Source organism: Charadrius vociferus, unplaced genomic scaffold (assembly GCF_000708025.1).
Source record: "Charadrius vociferus isolate BGI_N301 unplaced genomic scaffold, ASM70802v2 scaffold201, whole genome shotgun sequence".
In the NCBI taxonomy this organism is placed as follows: Eukaryota; Metazoa; Chordata; class Aves; order Charadriiformes; family Charadriidae; genus Charadrius; species Charadrius vociferus.
This window is the reverse complement of record NW_009646936.1, coordinates 506252-522111: the sequence shown is the minus strand read 5'-3', so window position 1 is coordinate 522111 and position 15860 is coordinate 506252. Positions and strand designations below refer to the sequence as shown.

Here is a 15860-nt window from a genome sequence, read left to right as displayed (position 1 = left end):
TTAAATGAACCAAACTGAAAAGAACGTACTCTTCCTCTGTGGAATTATGATACAGGTTCTCAACATTTATCCAGTGACTTCCTATAATCATACTAAAACTTTAAGCAGAGAGAAGATTTACATCTCAGAGGAGGGTTTTTTTTAACACAGCATGTTAAAATCAGATGAATTAAGTCTGACCATAGTATAGTATGCTTTGTCATGGTTTTAAATTTTAAACTGTTTTGTTTTGCAGAGAATATAATTTAAGTTGTATTTTAAAATAATTTTAAATTAAAAAATTTATTTGTGTTAAACCTGAGGAGAAGATTCTTTGGAAATAGTTATACCCTTGTCCAGCCATCTATAGATTCACAGTTGTTCCATAGTACTTTTCCTGTCATTCGAAACCAGATCCTGCAAATACTAATGCTATGAGAATAATAAATAGAGTAAAATAATAACATCGAGGAGAGGGAATATTTTAATAGATCTTAGGTATTTAAAAATTGTAACATAAACTTAATAACTTCCTTATAATTAATAATTTCATATTTATTTTTTTTCTAATCTCCCTCTTGATCATACAGTGCTTTCTGTATTTATTTCAAATGGTGAGAGCCTTTCCCATGTGAAAAAAGGAAAGTGCTGTTGTCATAAAATTGCCTGACTGATTGGAGGATCTTTCCCCCCTGCCTCCACCCCAATAGCAGTAACTGTTTCAGTACCGCTGCCTCCACCCAAACATTGAAGAGGTTAAAATAACTCCTTGTACATAGACCTTGTTTTATTTGCAAATAATTTACTAAGATGATTTGCTGAATATGATTGTTTTTAATGTATTTGCAGGTACAGAAGCAAAATGTTTATTTTGCAGTCAGTGGGTTATATTTCTTAATCACTCTGGAAACACTGATGGATGGACCAATGCATTTTTATCAACTTGGTAGGTTGCCTGTACCTTTATATTGTAAGAGGAGTAGTACTGCTAATTTTTCACTAACACTGGTTCTGAGTTACTGATGTAAGATACCATCATCTTATTATAGAGCTCTCCCTGGAATCATTCACAGAATCAAGAATCTAGTGTATCATATTCTACATACTCCATTCTATACATAAACCATGATTTTCCCCATAAGACAGACATGCTTTGAAACAGCACATCGCATTCTGCCTCTCTAAGTACCCAGTGAACTCTTAGTTGGATGTGTTGTTTTTCATTTCTTCTGATTTTTTTCAGGACTCCTTAGTTTCTGGATTAGCAGGCATGACAAACATAGTTTCTTGGCTGAGCTGTAGTTGTAGTGGGAAACAGCGTGATAGGATCACTTAATTGTGTAAAAAGGGTAAGATGGTAAAAAAGATTCACCATTCAGCTTACAGACCATCTTTATTTTTCCAGTCTAAAGTTTCACAGTTATTTGGGCTAAGATTTTCTTTTTCTTTTCTATGTCTCTTGTATAACAGTGTAACCTACAAAATTTTGCAAATCCCCCACTATCTTTGCTAAACGTGTTTATTGAAACAAAGTTCTGAGGCAGTTTTAACTCTAGATGCATGGGATTTGATTTTGATATGGGAGAGGCATTTAAAAATCACAGATATGGACAGAATAGAAAAACATGTCAACAGGAAATACATCAGCAAGACAGCTGACACATGTAAGGTGGCTGGCATAAACAAGAATGGCAGAAGACTATTTGCATCTCCTACTTCAAAGGGCTTGCTCCAAGAAAGCGTGTGATTACTAGAGTCTGTGCCCTGACGCTGTCTGTTTCTACAATGAGAATAGCCTTAGTTCACTAAAGGCTGTATGCCTGTTGAGAGAAGGGAGATTTCCTGCCACAAATGATTACAAATCCAAGCTTGTGTTCAGGTAAAGAATGATAATCGTTAAAGTATTGCTTTGTTATTCATACCCACTGGATTTTGTTTCAAGATGGGTGATCTGTTACTACATGGCAAGAAACCAGTTATTCTACTTTTAACTGCACTGCTCTAAGGCAATGTTTATTATTCTGTAATAAAGTAGAAAAACAAATGAAGAAGGAAGATGTACAAGAGAGGATATCTGTGGTTTGAATGGCAAAATGAAGCTTGAGAGAGATGAGTTTCCTGTCTTGTGGAAATACAAATTTGCTGCGTGTGCAACTCAAATGAGCTGCTTTGCATCTAATTTCAGAAGGGATGCTGGGAGCATAGTGTAATATTTGTGAGATAGATGTCTGAAGAGTCAGATTTATAAGAAATACTTGGCTAAGTATCCATCCCAAATAACCTCATCAAACTTAGGTGCTCAAGTGTATTTGTGTGTGCTTCTGTGTGTGCCCACTGCTAATTACAGGGCAATTTTTAAGGCACTTCTCTGTAGCCATAAAGGTTCTCTGCAGATATCTCTTTAATTGGGTAGGATATTTTTCCTTTCCTCTTACAGTACTCTCTGCAAAAGTAAACAAGGATCATAAAATAACTGCATTAATCCATTAGGAAATTGTCCCAGTGTGTCTGGGGCAGGACAGTTCCCACTGACCCACTTCTATTCTGAATCCCCTCTAATTTGCCAGGAATATGTATTCTGGTACTATGGTTCACATAGTTGGGGGTTAGACCAGATGGCCTCCGGAGGTTGCTTCCAACCTCAGCCACTCTGTGATAGTCCTGTCTACGTTATTTGTAGATCCCCATTAAAATTGTTTTAATTTTTTATAAGGTATGTCCCAGAATTCTTTTCTCTTTTTACATTCATTCTTACTGTGGCATATCTTGTTGACACATCAAGTAGTTCTGTTACATTATTTGTCATAGTGTGGCACCTGAGAACCTCAGTTGTGGACAAGAGTGCTACTGTGTTAGTTGCTGTACAAATATAAAGTCAAAGACAATCCTCATGCTACAGAAGTTGCCATTCTAAGTGAGACGAGGAGAATGAAATAACATGTTAAGACAGTCATAATCAGCACAGTTCAACGGAGGTATCAGGCCAGTGGTGTTTTGGGTATTGTCATATTTTTGGGTAGAGGGTTTAGGTGTCAAGACAAAAGAGAGTTCATGGAGAAGAGTTTTAGGGAAAATAACGAAGTAATTTTGCAGATATTTCCAGGGAGCTCCTCTAAAGCATGAGAAAAAGCATGCATGTTTGAAATTAAACTAGTAACTGTTTTGGCCACCTGAATATGGGCGTTAGTATCTCATCAGTAAGAGGACAGGCCACAAACTGCTTTTAAAATGGGGACAGCAAGTTTACATTTGTTGCACTCAGAAAGCAGAAGGGAGCTAAAGGATCTTGAGAAAAAAATTAGAAGCGTCAGAACAGTAATTTCAAGAATGTCTTGAAGTACCATGCTGAAAAGATCTGAATGATGCAAGACTGGGTTGGTCAAGGAAAAGAATTCTGAATACAGTGAGAATCTGGATGAATGAACAGTCTCTTATGGAGGTTATACAAGAAGATGTGGAGACTCCTAGAATGTCAGGATTGGCAAGAAGGCTGGGTTCGAGACATTACTCAGATGGCCGGTCTGACTGACAGGCTGAATGTGGCCAGAGAAGTGTTGCAGCATCTGTTGGTGTGGGGTTTTTTTATTTTATTTTGCAGACAGAATAGAATGCTGTAGAGTTTCCCACGGGGAAATGTTACAGAAACAGGATACAAAATACAGAGTTCATTATGAAATAGAGCCTGAAGTAGGGAGTTACAGGAGTTAGCTGACGAAAGACAGTGAGTAGTATACCAACGTTGTTAAAATTACAGTCTTGAGGACTCCCCACATTTAGTGAAGAATAACGTCTGTGAAAATGATTGAATAATGTTCATCGAGTAATCAGTAATAGTATCTTTTGCCAGACCAGTTTTAATATTCTTGTTGTGACTTAAAGTGGTGTTTAATCAAGTGAGCTACTTGAAGTATAGGCAGAATACCTGAAGATGGTATTTGGTAAGAATATCTTAAGTATGTTTATTCACACTGAGTCTTGAACCTCATCTGGCAAAGATCAGCATAAGCCTGGACCACAGTGTAGTTATCAAAGAACCAGCTCCTAGGAGCCTTGAATTAATGACAGAGGTTGGAAGGGGACATCCCATACTCTGGGGAAGGAGGGGAGGGTAGAGGAAAGTAGTAGGAAGAAGATGCAAAAGAAACACACACTTCCACTGAGGGAATATGGAGTATTGTCTCTAATTGTTGCAAATTAATATTGCAAATAGTAAGCTAATAATCAGACATTGTAGACATACCAATGCATTAATACATAGTTTCATTTTCCAGTGTACATCAGCATTTTGTCTACAGCTTGTTGCAGCTGGCCTGGTAAGAGTTTTTATTGTCTTTCAAATGCTTTTCCTAACACAGTTCAAAAAACTTGCATATTCTCACCAAGCGTCATTTTAAAACCTCATGCTTTTTTGAAGAAAGAACTTAATAGAAATATAGTATAGGAGGACAGTCCTTTGCATTGTTCTTTCTATTGTGCTGAACTCTGTTCTATGGTTGCTTTATTTTGGGGGAAATATTGCACTGCTCTAATTGGGTTTATTGATTAGAATTGTTGTAGTCTCACATTTGTTTGCCATTCATATTGGTGGGCTGTTTGTTTTTGTGGGTTGTTTTTCTCCTTTCTAGAAAGATATCTGGGAGAGCCACCTCGCAACCTACAAATGGAATCTCGCAATTTTCAGCACATTTTGTCCTGGCAGGCAAAAAGTGATCCAGCTGTGCCAACATACTATCGTGTGCTGTACAGTGACCGCAGGCAAGTCTTACTTTATAAGACTTTATAAGAAACTTTGCTTTTAATGTTTATCAAGTTAAAATACTAAGGCTGGGGTTTTCTTGTTCCACTCTGTTTTTCCACTCAGAAGTTCTCCCTGCCCCCCCCTCCCCCCATGCTTTCTTGTATCAGAGAATTCAGGTGGATTATCTTGATCTTTAACTTATCTTGATTTACAGGAACTGGAAGACTGCTAAACAATGTTCAGCTATTACACAACTCTCCTGTAATCTGACAGATGATTTTAAAGAGCATGGCACTCAGTATTCAGCATTGGTTCAGAGCTTCGTAGGAACTGAAGTATTCAATTCTTCTGTATTAGGTTTTGAGCCACTTACTGACAGTAAGTTCTCTGTCTGCATTTGCTCATTTTAGTAGTTTTTATCTGTAGCTGATGTATAAATGATATTCTGCTAGTTTTACAGTAAGACACTCCAAACTAACTTGGTCGGTAGCTTATTCCTTTATTTAAGAGAATATGAATTTGTATATAATATAATATATTACATATCAGATACAAGACAGAGTATGTAGATAGCTTTCTAAAATTAGTGGCTACAGTAGTTCTGATAAATGGACAAGGCTCTAGTTTTGAAACAAAATGTATATATAAATATAGAGGAAATACCTTGTATCAAGCATTAGCAAGCACAGAGTAAAAATCTCTAGGTGCCTCCTAAGATACATAATGTTAAAGAAAAAAACATTGTTTTTATGTCTTCAAGTAGTCAGTGTTAACAGTTAAAGAAATACCATGTCTGCACAAGGTGCAGGGGAAGAGATTTACTTCGTTTGTTCATCAGTCTGCTCTTTTCCCTTTCCTTGCTGAAAGAAGATGCTTATTAGCTGTGACATCTTCTAATACCAGAGGTGGCTTCAGCCTTAGTTGTGCTTAGTATTCAGTTTTGAGGTAACAGAAACAGAGATTGAGGGACAATTGGAGGACTGTGGAGAAGAGAGGTCATGTTACCTCTGAATTCAGCACAGAGGTAGCCACTGCTGTGTCCTCATCAGAAATGATGAAAAATTGGAGGGGGTAGGTAGAATAGCCACAAGGATATTTGAATGATTTGAGAATACCCCTCTGAGGTAGAGGTCTTCAGTCTTTCTGCAGTTAGTTTAATAAAGAGAAGGATCAGAAGGTGTATTGATCAGTAGTTAATATGATGGCAGGCTGCTTCAGTCTGTAAACAAAGCCTAACATCACGCCCTGACTGGAAGCTGAAGCTAGGTAAATTTTAGCCAGGAACAAGAGGCGTATTTTGAACTGAGCACTGGAACAAACTGTCAGGTGCTCTGACTGATTTTTCCATCACCGGCGACTTGTAAATTGAAGTCGGATCTTTTGCTAGTAGTTCTCTAATTCAAACTATAAGCACTTGAGGGAAGTCGTGTTTTCCAGGGCACTGGACTTAGATGATACCCTGTAGTCTTTTCTTGGTTTACAGTACCTAAATAGGAAAGAATCAATATTCTGGGATATTTCCCTGCTGGGTGTAGTTGATATCTACTTTCAAATACCTACGGTGGAATCTCACTGCTATTGACAGATGGATTTGAGCAAAGACAGAAGGGCTTCATAACTGAGAGCCAGGAGAACAACCACATTTGACTGTAAACGGATTTAAGCTAATGTTTATTTGTAACTTAAAACAAAGATGAGAAAAGACTAAGTTTGCAACCATTTCACTAGGACATGCTTTCCTGCTTGAGAGTAGATGAAAGCTCACATTTGTTTGAAGTATTAAACTTTTCTTTTTTTTTGCTTTCTACCCTGTTTCAGGAACAGAAGTAGTTAGCAAATGTATATTGCTTTTGCTTTTTTGAGTTTTGCAGGAGTTGGTAAAACAGCCTCCCCCTTGATCAAAATGTGCATGCTTAAATGTGCATGGAAAAGACAAAATGCAAACTAAATTTTCATGGGTTTTTGCCCCACAATGTATTACGCAGAAATGAAGGGTTATGGAGATAATTTGTTCTCACACCGTTTTCCAACATTCCTACTTCTTTCCTGTGTTGGAAGAAAGAAGATCTTAGGCTTGATTCACTATGGGAGTTCCTCTGATCTTGATGGATATGTAGTCTTGGAGAGAGCAGGCAATTGGTGTGCATGGCTCTTCAAACATGTACATTTTCTGAGGACCTGAACCTGAGAGATTACTCTGAACCCAACGGAAGTCTCACAGAAGTGTAACTGTTTTGCTAGGTTGTCAGTAGAGTTTTTAGCCTTCCAAGCTCCGGCCTTCCAGCTGTCAAGTTTAGACCTATCACCTTCCTTGCAACCAGTATGAATATGTGCAGGGCTACACAACACTGCATTTCTACAGAGAGTGACTAGAAGATGATGAGCAAGAAAATAATCAGGTTTTCCTATACATCAACCTCATAAAAAGCTTACATCTCTGTGGAGCTGAAGCAAAGCCTCTTGTCGCCTTTCTGCTTCTTCCCTCCCTTCCACAGCTTTCTGTTTTTAAAATTTAGTCATGTGGGAAAGGATTGTTTGACCGTGGAACTTAAATGTTGCAAGGCCTTGTGGATTTACAACAGTGATATACTCTGGAATCTCATTAGTCAGCTATATATCCATCACCAAAATAGAATTGGTACGGAATACATACTGTATATTTTATTCTCTTTCTTTTTTTCAATAGCATTCCTGGGACCACCAGAAGTTAATATCAGTTCCTGTGTAAACTGCATAAATGTCACCATAAAGCTGCCAACCTCTCACTTAATAAAAAATGAAAAGCCATCGTCTTTAATTGATATATATAAAGAGCTTCAATATGCTATAATACTGAAAACAGTCGATGGAGAGCATAAGGTAAAGAATTTTTTGTTTGATTTGTGCGTTAGGGGAGAAATAACAGAAAGCATAGAATGGCTCTGATATTTAGCAGATTCACAGAAGCAAATGTGTCAATAGAAGATACTTAGAGGAAAACAAAGAGAATGGCCAACATAATCTGAGATGCCTTTTACTGCAGAATAGCAGGCCTGGAAGAGGAATACTGGTTGTCACGTATCCTTACTTGAAATAAAGCACAGGGCACTAGCTCAAGTGATTAGTCTCTGGGAAGACAAGGGAAAGACAGTTTAGCAGAAACTACTAGCAGGTATATGTACAGCTGATAGGAAAGTATGTTCAGAAAGCAGTTCAGTAGTTTTCCGTCAAACTAGAAAAATGTATCGAGTTAGTTTCTGAAACAACCTATTCTGGGTCTGGTACTACTTAATTGGGTTTTTGGGAGTTTTTTGCATGCTGAAATAAAGAGGTAGACAGGCATGATTAGAACTTAAAATGATCCTCACAAAATGGAGACATAATCTTAAAATAATAGGAGGTAATTCAATAAAGACCAATGCAAGGCATAACACTTAAGAATAATTGTCTGTGTAATAAGTAGAGTGGTAACAGCTACACAGGCAGCAGTTTTGCCAGAAATTATGAGCATTGTGTAATATTACAAGCTAAACATGACTCACATGTTGCTGAGAGATTAAAAAATGGTATTTTTATGTACTCTCTACTTGTAAAGCCCACCTACCACGCACCAGTCTGGGGTTCTGAAAAGGCATGGACCAGTTGAGCAGGATCCAGAAAGGAACAGTGAGGACTGTGGGGGATCTTGACACATGAACTGTGAGGAAATGCTGGAATAATAGGGGACCGCTTAGTGTAAGCAAGCAAAGCACAGTTAGCTGCCAGAGTCTCTGAGTATGTAAACATTTACTACAGAAAAAGAAGAAATATGCCATTCACTGTGACCAAAATCAGTGAAATTAAATTGGCAGTTGTGCAGACTTTAGGTTAAACATCAAGAGAGCTATTAACACTTGGGCTGGCAAAGCACTGGAATAAGTTGCCGAACAAGAGCATGGACTGCCTGGACGGAAAGTTTGGAACAGCAGGTCAGACGGATACCTGTTGGTAATTTAATCTGTCTAACGCATTCTGGCATGAGTCACACAGAAGAAGGACCATAACTTGCCTGCCATGGATGTTTTTGCACTGATTTCTGAATCAGAATATCACTTGCTGTTTCCAAGCTGTAGAATCTATGTGAGGCTACTTCAAGGGGACATATAGTGACCAACAGTTGGGAGCCAGAAGGTAGTTTATCTTTGATAATGCAGTGTTTCACAAACAGGCATAAGGTAGGTATCTTGACATCAGCTAGAACTAGAGATGAAGCAGTTGTTGAGGTAAACTGCTGAGTTACCGTGTCAGTTTTTGCAGTTTCACGTGCTACTGCATTTCTCTGAAATAGCTGTAGTGTTTTATCAGTGGCTTGGGAGCTCTTTTTAGGTAAATAGCTAACATTAAAACGTTGTCTTTCATTACAGAGGCTGTATAAGAAAATCACTGAAGAAATTTTTAGTACTGTCATTGAAGAATTGTATCCAAATAGAAATTACTGTGTGTCTGTTGTGGTCACTGCATCTCTAAACAAAAATTCCATCCCGTCAGCCTGGAAATGTATAACTGCAGACTCTGTAGCTCAACAAGGTAATTGTGCTGTGGTGGAGGAATGGATTTTCTGAGTTGATTATGTGCAAGTGTTTTCTTTTTATGTAGGAAGATTTTCAAGTCAATTAATTCCTAATCAGAAACTACCTTCTAAATGATAAATGTAGTGGGGATTTATAAGTGAAACATAAAAACCCATCCACCCATCCAAATCTGTTGTTAATCTTGTGGGCCACACAAATCTCCACTAACTGCATAAATGGTTATTAAAGATGGTATAATTTCTTCTTTAATTCCTGAATCTAATTTTGGATTTGATCTTGTTTTGACTTTGGACCAGATGACCTCCAGAGGTCCCTTCTAACCAAAATTATTCTGTGATTCTAAATAGGTGTTTTGAGTATGAAATGTGGTCATTGGAAACTTCATTCATGTATGTTTATTCGTTTGTTTTTTTTTTCACTTGCAGATTATTATACAGTTGCAATCACAGGTGCTGTATGTTTTACACTGATCTTAGCTGTAACACTGAAGTGTATGCATGCAGGAGGTTATATTCTTCAAAGAAAATCACTTCCACCTACTTTGGTATGTAGTAATTCTCATATTTAACCTTCCTGGTTGGGAGGACAAAGTTTACCATCTGAAATTTCTAATCCTGTATATTAGGCACAAGTTATGTAAGTACACGTAATATTTTAATTTGCAGTTTACCAATGTCAAAGATGTCTACAGGCTGCTAAATCTTGACTGTTCTGTAGAGAAAATAGTCTTTTTCAACACCATTTCTTGCTGCATCTGTGGCAAGTTACTAACAGAGATAGAAATGTGATCATCCCACCCTACTCGGCATTTGTGGAGCCGCACCTGGAGTACTCTGTCCAAGTCTGGTCCACGTAGCACAAGAAAGATGCGGACAGACTGAAGAGGGTCCAGAGGATGGCCACAAAGATGACCAAAGGGCTGGAGAACCTACCCTGTGAGGAAAGACTGAAGGAGTTAGGTCCTTTCTCCCTGGAGAAGAGATGGCTGACGGGGTACCTCATTACAGCATTCCCGTACTTAAAAGAGCGGCTGCAAACAGGACAGAGGCTCTCAAGACAAAGGGCAATGGCTACAAGTTGCACCATGAGAAGTTTGATGTCAGTATAAGAAAGATTATTTTTTTTTTACAGTGAGAACAATCAAGGATGTGGTAGAGTTCCCATCACTGGAGGTTTTCAATATGTGATTGGACAGGGTGGTAGATAATCTCATCTAGGCTCCCTTGCCTGTGAAAGGTTGGACCAGAAGGTCTTTCAAGGTCCCATCCAGCCTGGGCTGTTCTAGGACTTTATGAAGTCAGAGAGGGCAGGAAGTAGTGAAGGGGACACCCCACCCCCCCCCAAAAAAAAAATACCTTTAAATAAATATTTTATGGTACGCAGAAACAGGCTAGGTCCTACAGCAGAGCACCTGGTGTAGGACAATTAACCCCTTGCGCTTTGGAAATTACCTTATATGTAAATCCTTCCTGCACCCAGGGCAGTAACTACAAAACAAAAAAACCTACTCTGGTTCTTAGGTGAAGCGCATAGGCAGAAGACCTGCTCTCCACCAAGAAGGATGCTCAGAAAACATTCGGGAGCAATGTGTATCCGCTGGTCCTTAGTAAAGCAGTTTCTGGCACATTTTGCCTCCATTATTTCACCCTGCAGTATTGCATTCCTCTCCAAGAACAAAACCAGTTACCCCTATAATATTTTTTCTATTTATTACACCAAAAATCAGAGCGTTCCCTGAAGATTTGAGGATAGTTTAGCCAGGTCTCTGGTTGCTGGAATTTAAAGGCATTCTGAGAGATTCTACAACTGAAAGCAAATATTTTAAACTTGCCTTCAAAGTCTTCCCTTTACCATGGTTCCATAGGAAAGCAAGCTGAAAAGACAAGAAGTAGCTTTTAAGACCCAGTCGGGTATGGGCGTATTGTTCCTGTAGTCATACACATAAATGGTCTGGAGTTGGAAGTTTCGGTCTCATTATCCCCAAAAGATGGGCCAGTTGTTTAGGCACATCTGGAGAAGAAAAGAGTCACTGTTAGTGCTCTAAGACTTTTTTCTTCCCTAAAGCTATGCTTCCTGGTTATTGTCCACAAAAGGAGGCAAGGACAACATATAGGAAGTGCTAAAAGGTCAGCAGGCTGGTAAGAGCAAGATCTGGATAGTTGTTGGAAATGATGTCATACACAATAAATAAGAGCTTACTCTCAATTCATCTCGACAAGGAGACAAAACGACAGACCATCAAAGACCTTCTTAGAGATAAGACACTGCTTTTGAGGAAGCAGTCTTTAAAGCATGTTGTTTCTCAGGAAACCTGACCCTGCTTTGTAACATCAATGTTATCTTCTCAGTCGAAGGGAGAATCTTCTTTACTGAAAGCAGATATGTTTTGCAGGTCCCCACCCTTCCAGTTTCATGTGTATCTCATACCATAGATTGAGAGGCAATTATGTGTGGATAATGTCCCTGCTAGAAAAGTATGCGAGTTGTTGGTTCCAGAACTGTTACTAGCAAGTTCAGGATCACTTTTGTGGGTAGCCAGATGTCTGTCTGCTCCAGTCTCAGTAATGATTTATTCCTGTATTCTGTTATAAACAGGCATTGCTGAATAGGATGCCTGATAGTGGAACACTTAGTAGGAAAAAAAATATTTATATGCAAGTTATCGCTGCCAGAATCTAGAGCTGGCATAGTATCGTAGAAACTAACTCCTGGACCAGGCTGTCATAATCTATCTGAATATTGGAGTTAGATGAAAACAAAAAGCAAAGGAAAAGAAAAGAAATGATATAGCTTTGGAAGAAAGCATAGTCAGGGTGGGGGTAAGGGGGTGGATGGGCATGTACACAAGGCAAAAAGTACCTGCATCACCTCCAAATGCTAAGGTATTCTCAGTAGTCACATAAAGAATCATAGAATGGTTTGGGTTGGAAGGGACCCTAAAGATCATCTAGTTCCAAGCCTGCTGCCATGGGTACCGACTAGACCAGGTTGCTCAAAGCCCTATCCAGCCTGGCCTTGAACACTTCCAGGGATGGGGCAGCTACAGCTTCTCTGGGCAACCTGTTCCAGTGTCTCGCCACCCTCATAGTAAAGATTTTCTTCCTAATATCTCATCTAAATCTACTCTCTTTCAGTTTGAAGCTGTGACCCCTCATCCTATCACTACACTCCCTGATAAAGTCCCTCCCCAGCTTTCCTGTAGGCTCTTTTTAGGTACTGGAAGCCTGCCACAAGGTCTCCCTGGAGCCTTCTCTTCTCCAGGCTGAATAACCCCAACACTCTCAGACTGACCTCATCGGAGAGGAGCTCCCTCCCCCTCATCATCTTTGTGGCCCTCCTCTAGACCCATTCAAACAGGTCCATGTCGTTCTTATGTTGGGGGCCCCATAGCTGGATGCAGTACTCCAGGTGGGGTCTCACAAGAGCGGAGTAGAGCCAAAGAATCAGCTCCCATAAGGAACAGTACTTAAGGAAGAAAGAAAGGTAATGGCAATATACCACTCAAATTGTTCTACTATTTTGAATAAAGTAATCTTTCTTTGACTTTTTCTGTGATCAAGTGTCATGTTTTAGTGCTTGAGGAAGCCGGTCCCAAGTCAGCTATTTTAGTTTAATAGAAGAAACTGAACTGCCACTAAATTTCAAGCAAAAATAACAAGATTCCTGGAACTTGTTTCTATCCATCTTTGCTTGGTTTCTTTTTTTTTCTTTTTTAATAGTCCGACTTCGTTTGCATTTAATTCTATGGTGTTTTTCAGCATAAATATTTCTCAGACTTTTTTTTCCTCATGTTTCTGTCCTTTGCTATGTCGTTACCTTCATATCCCTAAGATTACTGAACATGACTTTGCCAAACAGTGTCTAAGGTTATTTTTTTCATTGTCAACATTTTCCCCCAAAGCTTTGCATATTCAGTAATCCTCAGAAGGATCCGCAGAGTAAAAATGAGAAAATAGGACTTGGGATGTTACATAGTTCATTGCTTCAAATAGTACATTTCTAAAGGACATTAAAATTGATCCTCCATGTAAGGCTTCTCTTTTGCATGGTAACTGCAAGAGCTACTAGAGAGTTGCAAGACTCACCTCAGGTTTAAGATGTACTTCTAAAATGAGCTTTTAGTCTCAGGAAGGTATCTCAGAGATCAGAATCAAAGCATTTCATGCCTGACGCTGTTTGGCACTAGTGTAATTTCTTTAAGGCTGTCCAATGCTGCGGGCTGATTTGTAGTGAAGGCTGTCGTATTTACAGGAATGGAGAAGAGGGAACAATCCTAGATGCCTGGAACTCTGCAGAAAAAGCCAAAAATGTGGTGCAGGAGGAATCATTTGACTAACAACCTCATGATTGGGGGTATTTTTTTCATACGTTTCTGTGTGTGTGCACAAATTTGGCTGATTTTTTTTTAATTCGCTCTGCTCTTTTAGGTATGCATCAGGAAGTTAGCCTATTCACCGTGGACATTCAAATCTGAAGAAATAGCCTCTGTAGAGATCATTTACAAAGAGTTTAAAAAAAAGGCAAATGAATCCAGTGGTGGTGTCAGTGATGAAGATGACAGTGACAGCGATGCCGTAAGTAATCATGGCTACACAAGGCGTGATATCGTAAGTAGAGTACCTCATTCCTCTGACACGCCAAATGGATTCGTGCAGTACTCCACAAGTAGTACATGTGATGACAGAAGCAGCCAGGCAAGTGAACCCTCAGACATCGACCCAGAAGATTTTGAAGAGCATGAGATGGACATTGAAGAAGACAAAGACACAAGTAGTGAATTGCTTAATCCTGTCTCTGAGGTAAATTGTAACTATTCTTCTAGGCGAAGGAACAGTGCTTGCTTTACCATTAACTTACAAACAGTGCTGTTGGGAGCCTCTGAAGAGAACGTGGATAGTTCTGCAGCTCTTCTTTCTTCCCAAGAGGATGCAGTTGACTGGCAGTGTGCTCATGCTTTTGAAGCAAAACTCCTGGATGACACAGAAAGCATGCAGAAACCACACTGTCATAACAGCTCTCAGGAATGGCAAAATTCCTCTCATTCTTCTGATGAAAGTGACTCATCGGATTCAGATATGGACCAAAAAACTGAATACATAAGAAGATGAATAAATGAGAACCACTATTATTTTATAACATACGAATCAATATTGTCCAACTTTTATTTCTGGACTCAATGTACAGCTCTTGTCTTTTTTTTTTTTTTTAACATGCTGTGAGTATATGCCTGAACGCTGAAAATATCCAACACTTTTAACAAGTATTTCTCTGTTCTCTCCAGGTTGCTCTAGGTATGGTTCAGGTTGGATTGTTCACAGAGAAACATAAATGACAGGTCAGATGCAGCAGGAAGAGTAGTTATTTCATTTTGCAGTTTGATAATGAATTATCCCTTTTAGCCGTTAAAAAGTAAATATTTTCTATAACTCCAGTGAAACCTTAGTTGCCAATACAGGGAGTTGTGAGTGGCCAGTCTCTCAACCAGTCCACTTTTTTAATTTGAAAGGACTCTGCTGCCGTTTAGCTCTATTGATGGATTACTCTGAAACCTGTTTTGCTGGATGGATTGCTGTGTTCAAATCAGTGAACTGATTTCTACATTTGTGCAGAGAAAGTCCATCAAGTGAAATAATGGGGGCAAAGATAACAATACCTGGCTTACTAAAGAGTTCTTACTGTGAATCAAGGCATTACATATACCTTTTTTTACTTCTTTTATATAATTTTGTGCAATTATTGAGTACTATACTTTTTAAAAATCTTTTTATGACATTTAAAAGTTACCACAGTGTACGGTTATACTTTTAACTAACATTTGTGTTTCATAAAAAGAAACTTTTTTATATCCCTTTCTGAATTTTTCCTGTGATTTCTACATGCCTTTGAAAAGCTACATGAGTTAGCCTGCTAAGAATTTACTCTTTATGGGAGGGCTTCTGGGTATCACGCAGCTGAAAAAAAGAACTTTTTTCACCTTGTGTTGATCTGCTTAGGTACTACTTTTCTGCCTATGAGTAGTTTCTGGCTGCTATGGGTGGCAGTCATTCTTTTGGTCAGGATAGCCAAGAGTCACTTCTAAGGTACTGGAATATATTCTGCTGCTGCACTGCTGTTAAGAACTAAGTAGGTATAAGTACCTGACAGCTCAGATCTTGACAGGTTAATTATTTGCAGATTTACACATCCATAGAATTAGCGGGTGACACTTCCACGCACAGTGACCCTGTGCCGCTCTGCAGTTTGTACGGCGGCCATGGTGTGCGCCTCTCCACCATGGTGGAAGCTGGGGGTATCGCTTATGCGTAAGCCAAGATGATGGGACTGTGCCTATCCCAGGGAAGGCCGAACCTGCCTTGTAGCCTCGTTTAATAAGAGGAGGTGACAAATGGGCCAGAAACAAATGTATTAACCCCCATCAAAGAGCTGGTATTTCCAGTTGCCAACAGTAATAGCTTGAGAAACAACCCCTTTTTACTCTGTGAATAATAAAACTGCTCCCTTCCCCCAACTTTATGCTAGTTTTCATCAGGGACATCAGATGTTCTGGCAGAAGTGGTGGCATTGGTATCTTTTGTGAGGAGATGAACCTCTCC

General features: G+C 39.1%; 2 protein-coding genes across 2 annotated transcripts in view; both read left to right on the top strand.

Moving 5' to 3' along the window:
- Window positions 1-894: 894 nt before the first annotated feature.
- On the top strand, window positions 895-14375 carry IFNAR2 (interferon (alpha, beta and omega) receptor 2). Its single transcript, XM_009894884.1, has 8 exons — window positions 895-925; window positions 4251-4292; window positions 4605-4734; window positions 4932-5095; window positions 7404-7576; window positions 9100-9262; window positions 9693-9811; window positions 13695-14375. The coding sequence occupies exons 1-8, from the start codon at window positions 895-897 to the stop codon at window positions 14373-14375; spliced, it is 1503 nt and encodes a 500-aa protein (XP_009893186.1).
- Window positions 14376-15520: 1145 nt separating this feature from the next.
- IL10RB (interleukin 10 receptor, beta) overlaps window positions 15521-15860 on the top strand; it is a 13205-nt gene continuing 12865 nt past the window's right edge. The window contains exon 1 of the mRNA XM_009894920.1: window positions 15521-15569. Coding sequence (XP_009893222.1) covers window positions 15521-15569 — 49 coding nt within the window. The remainder of the gene's footprint in view (window positions 15570-15860) is intronic.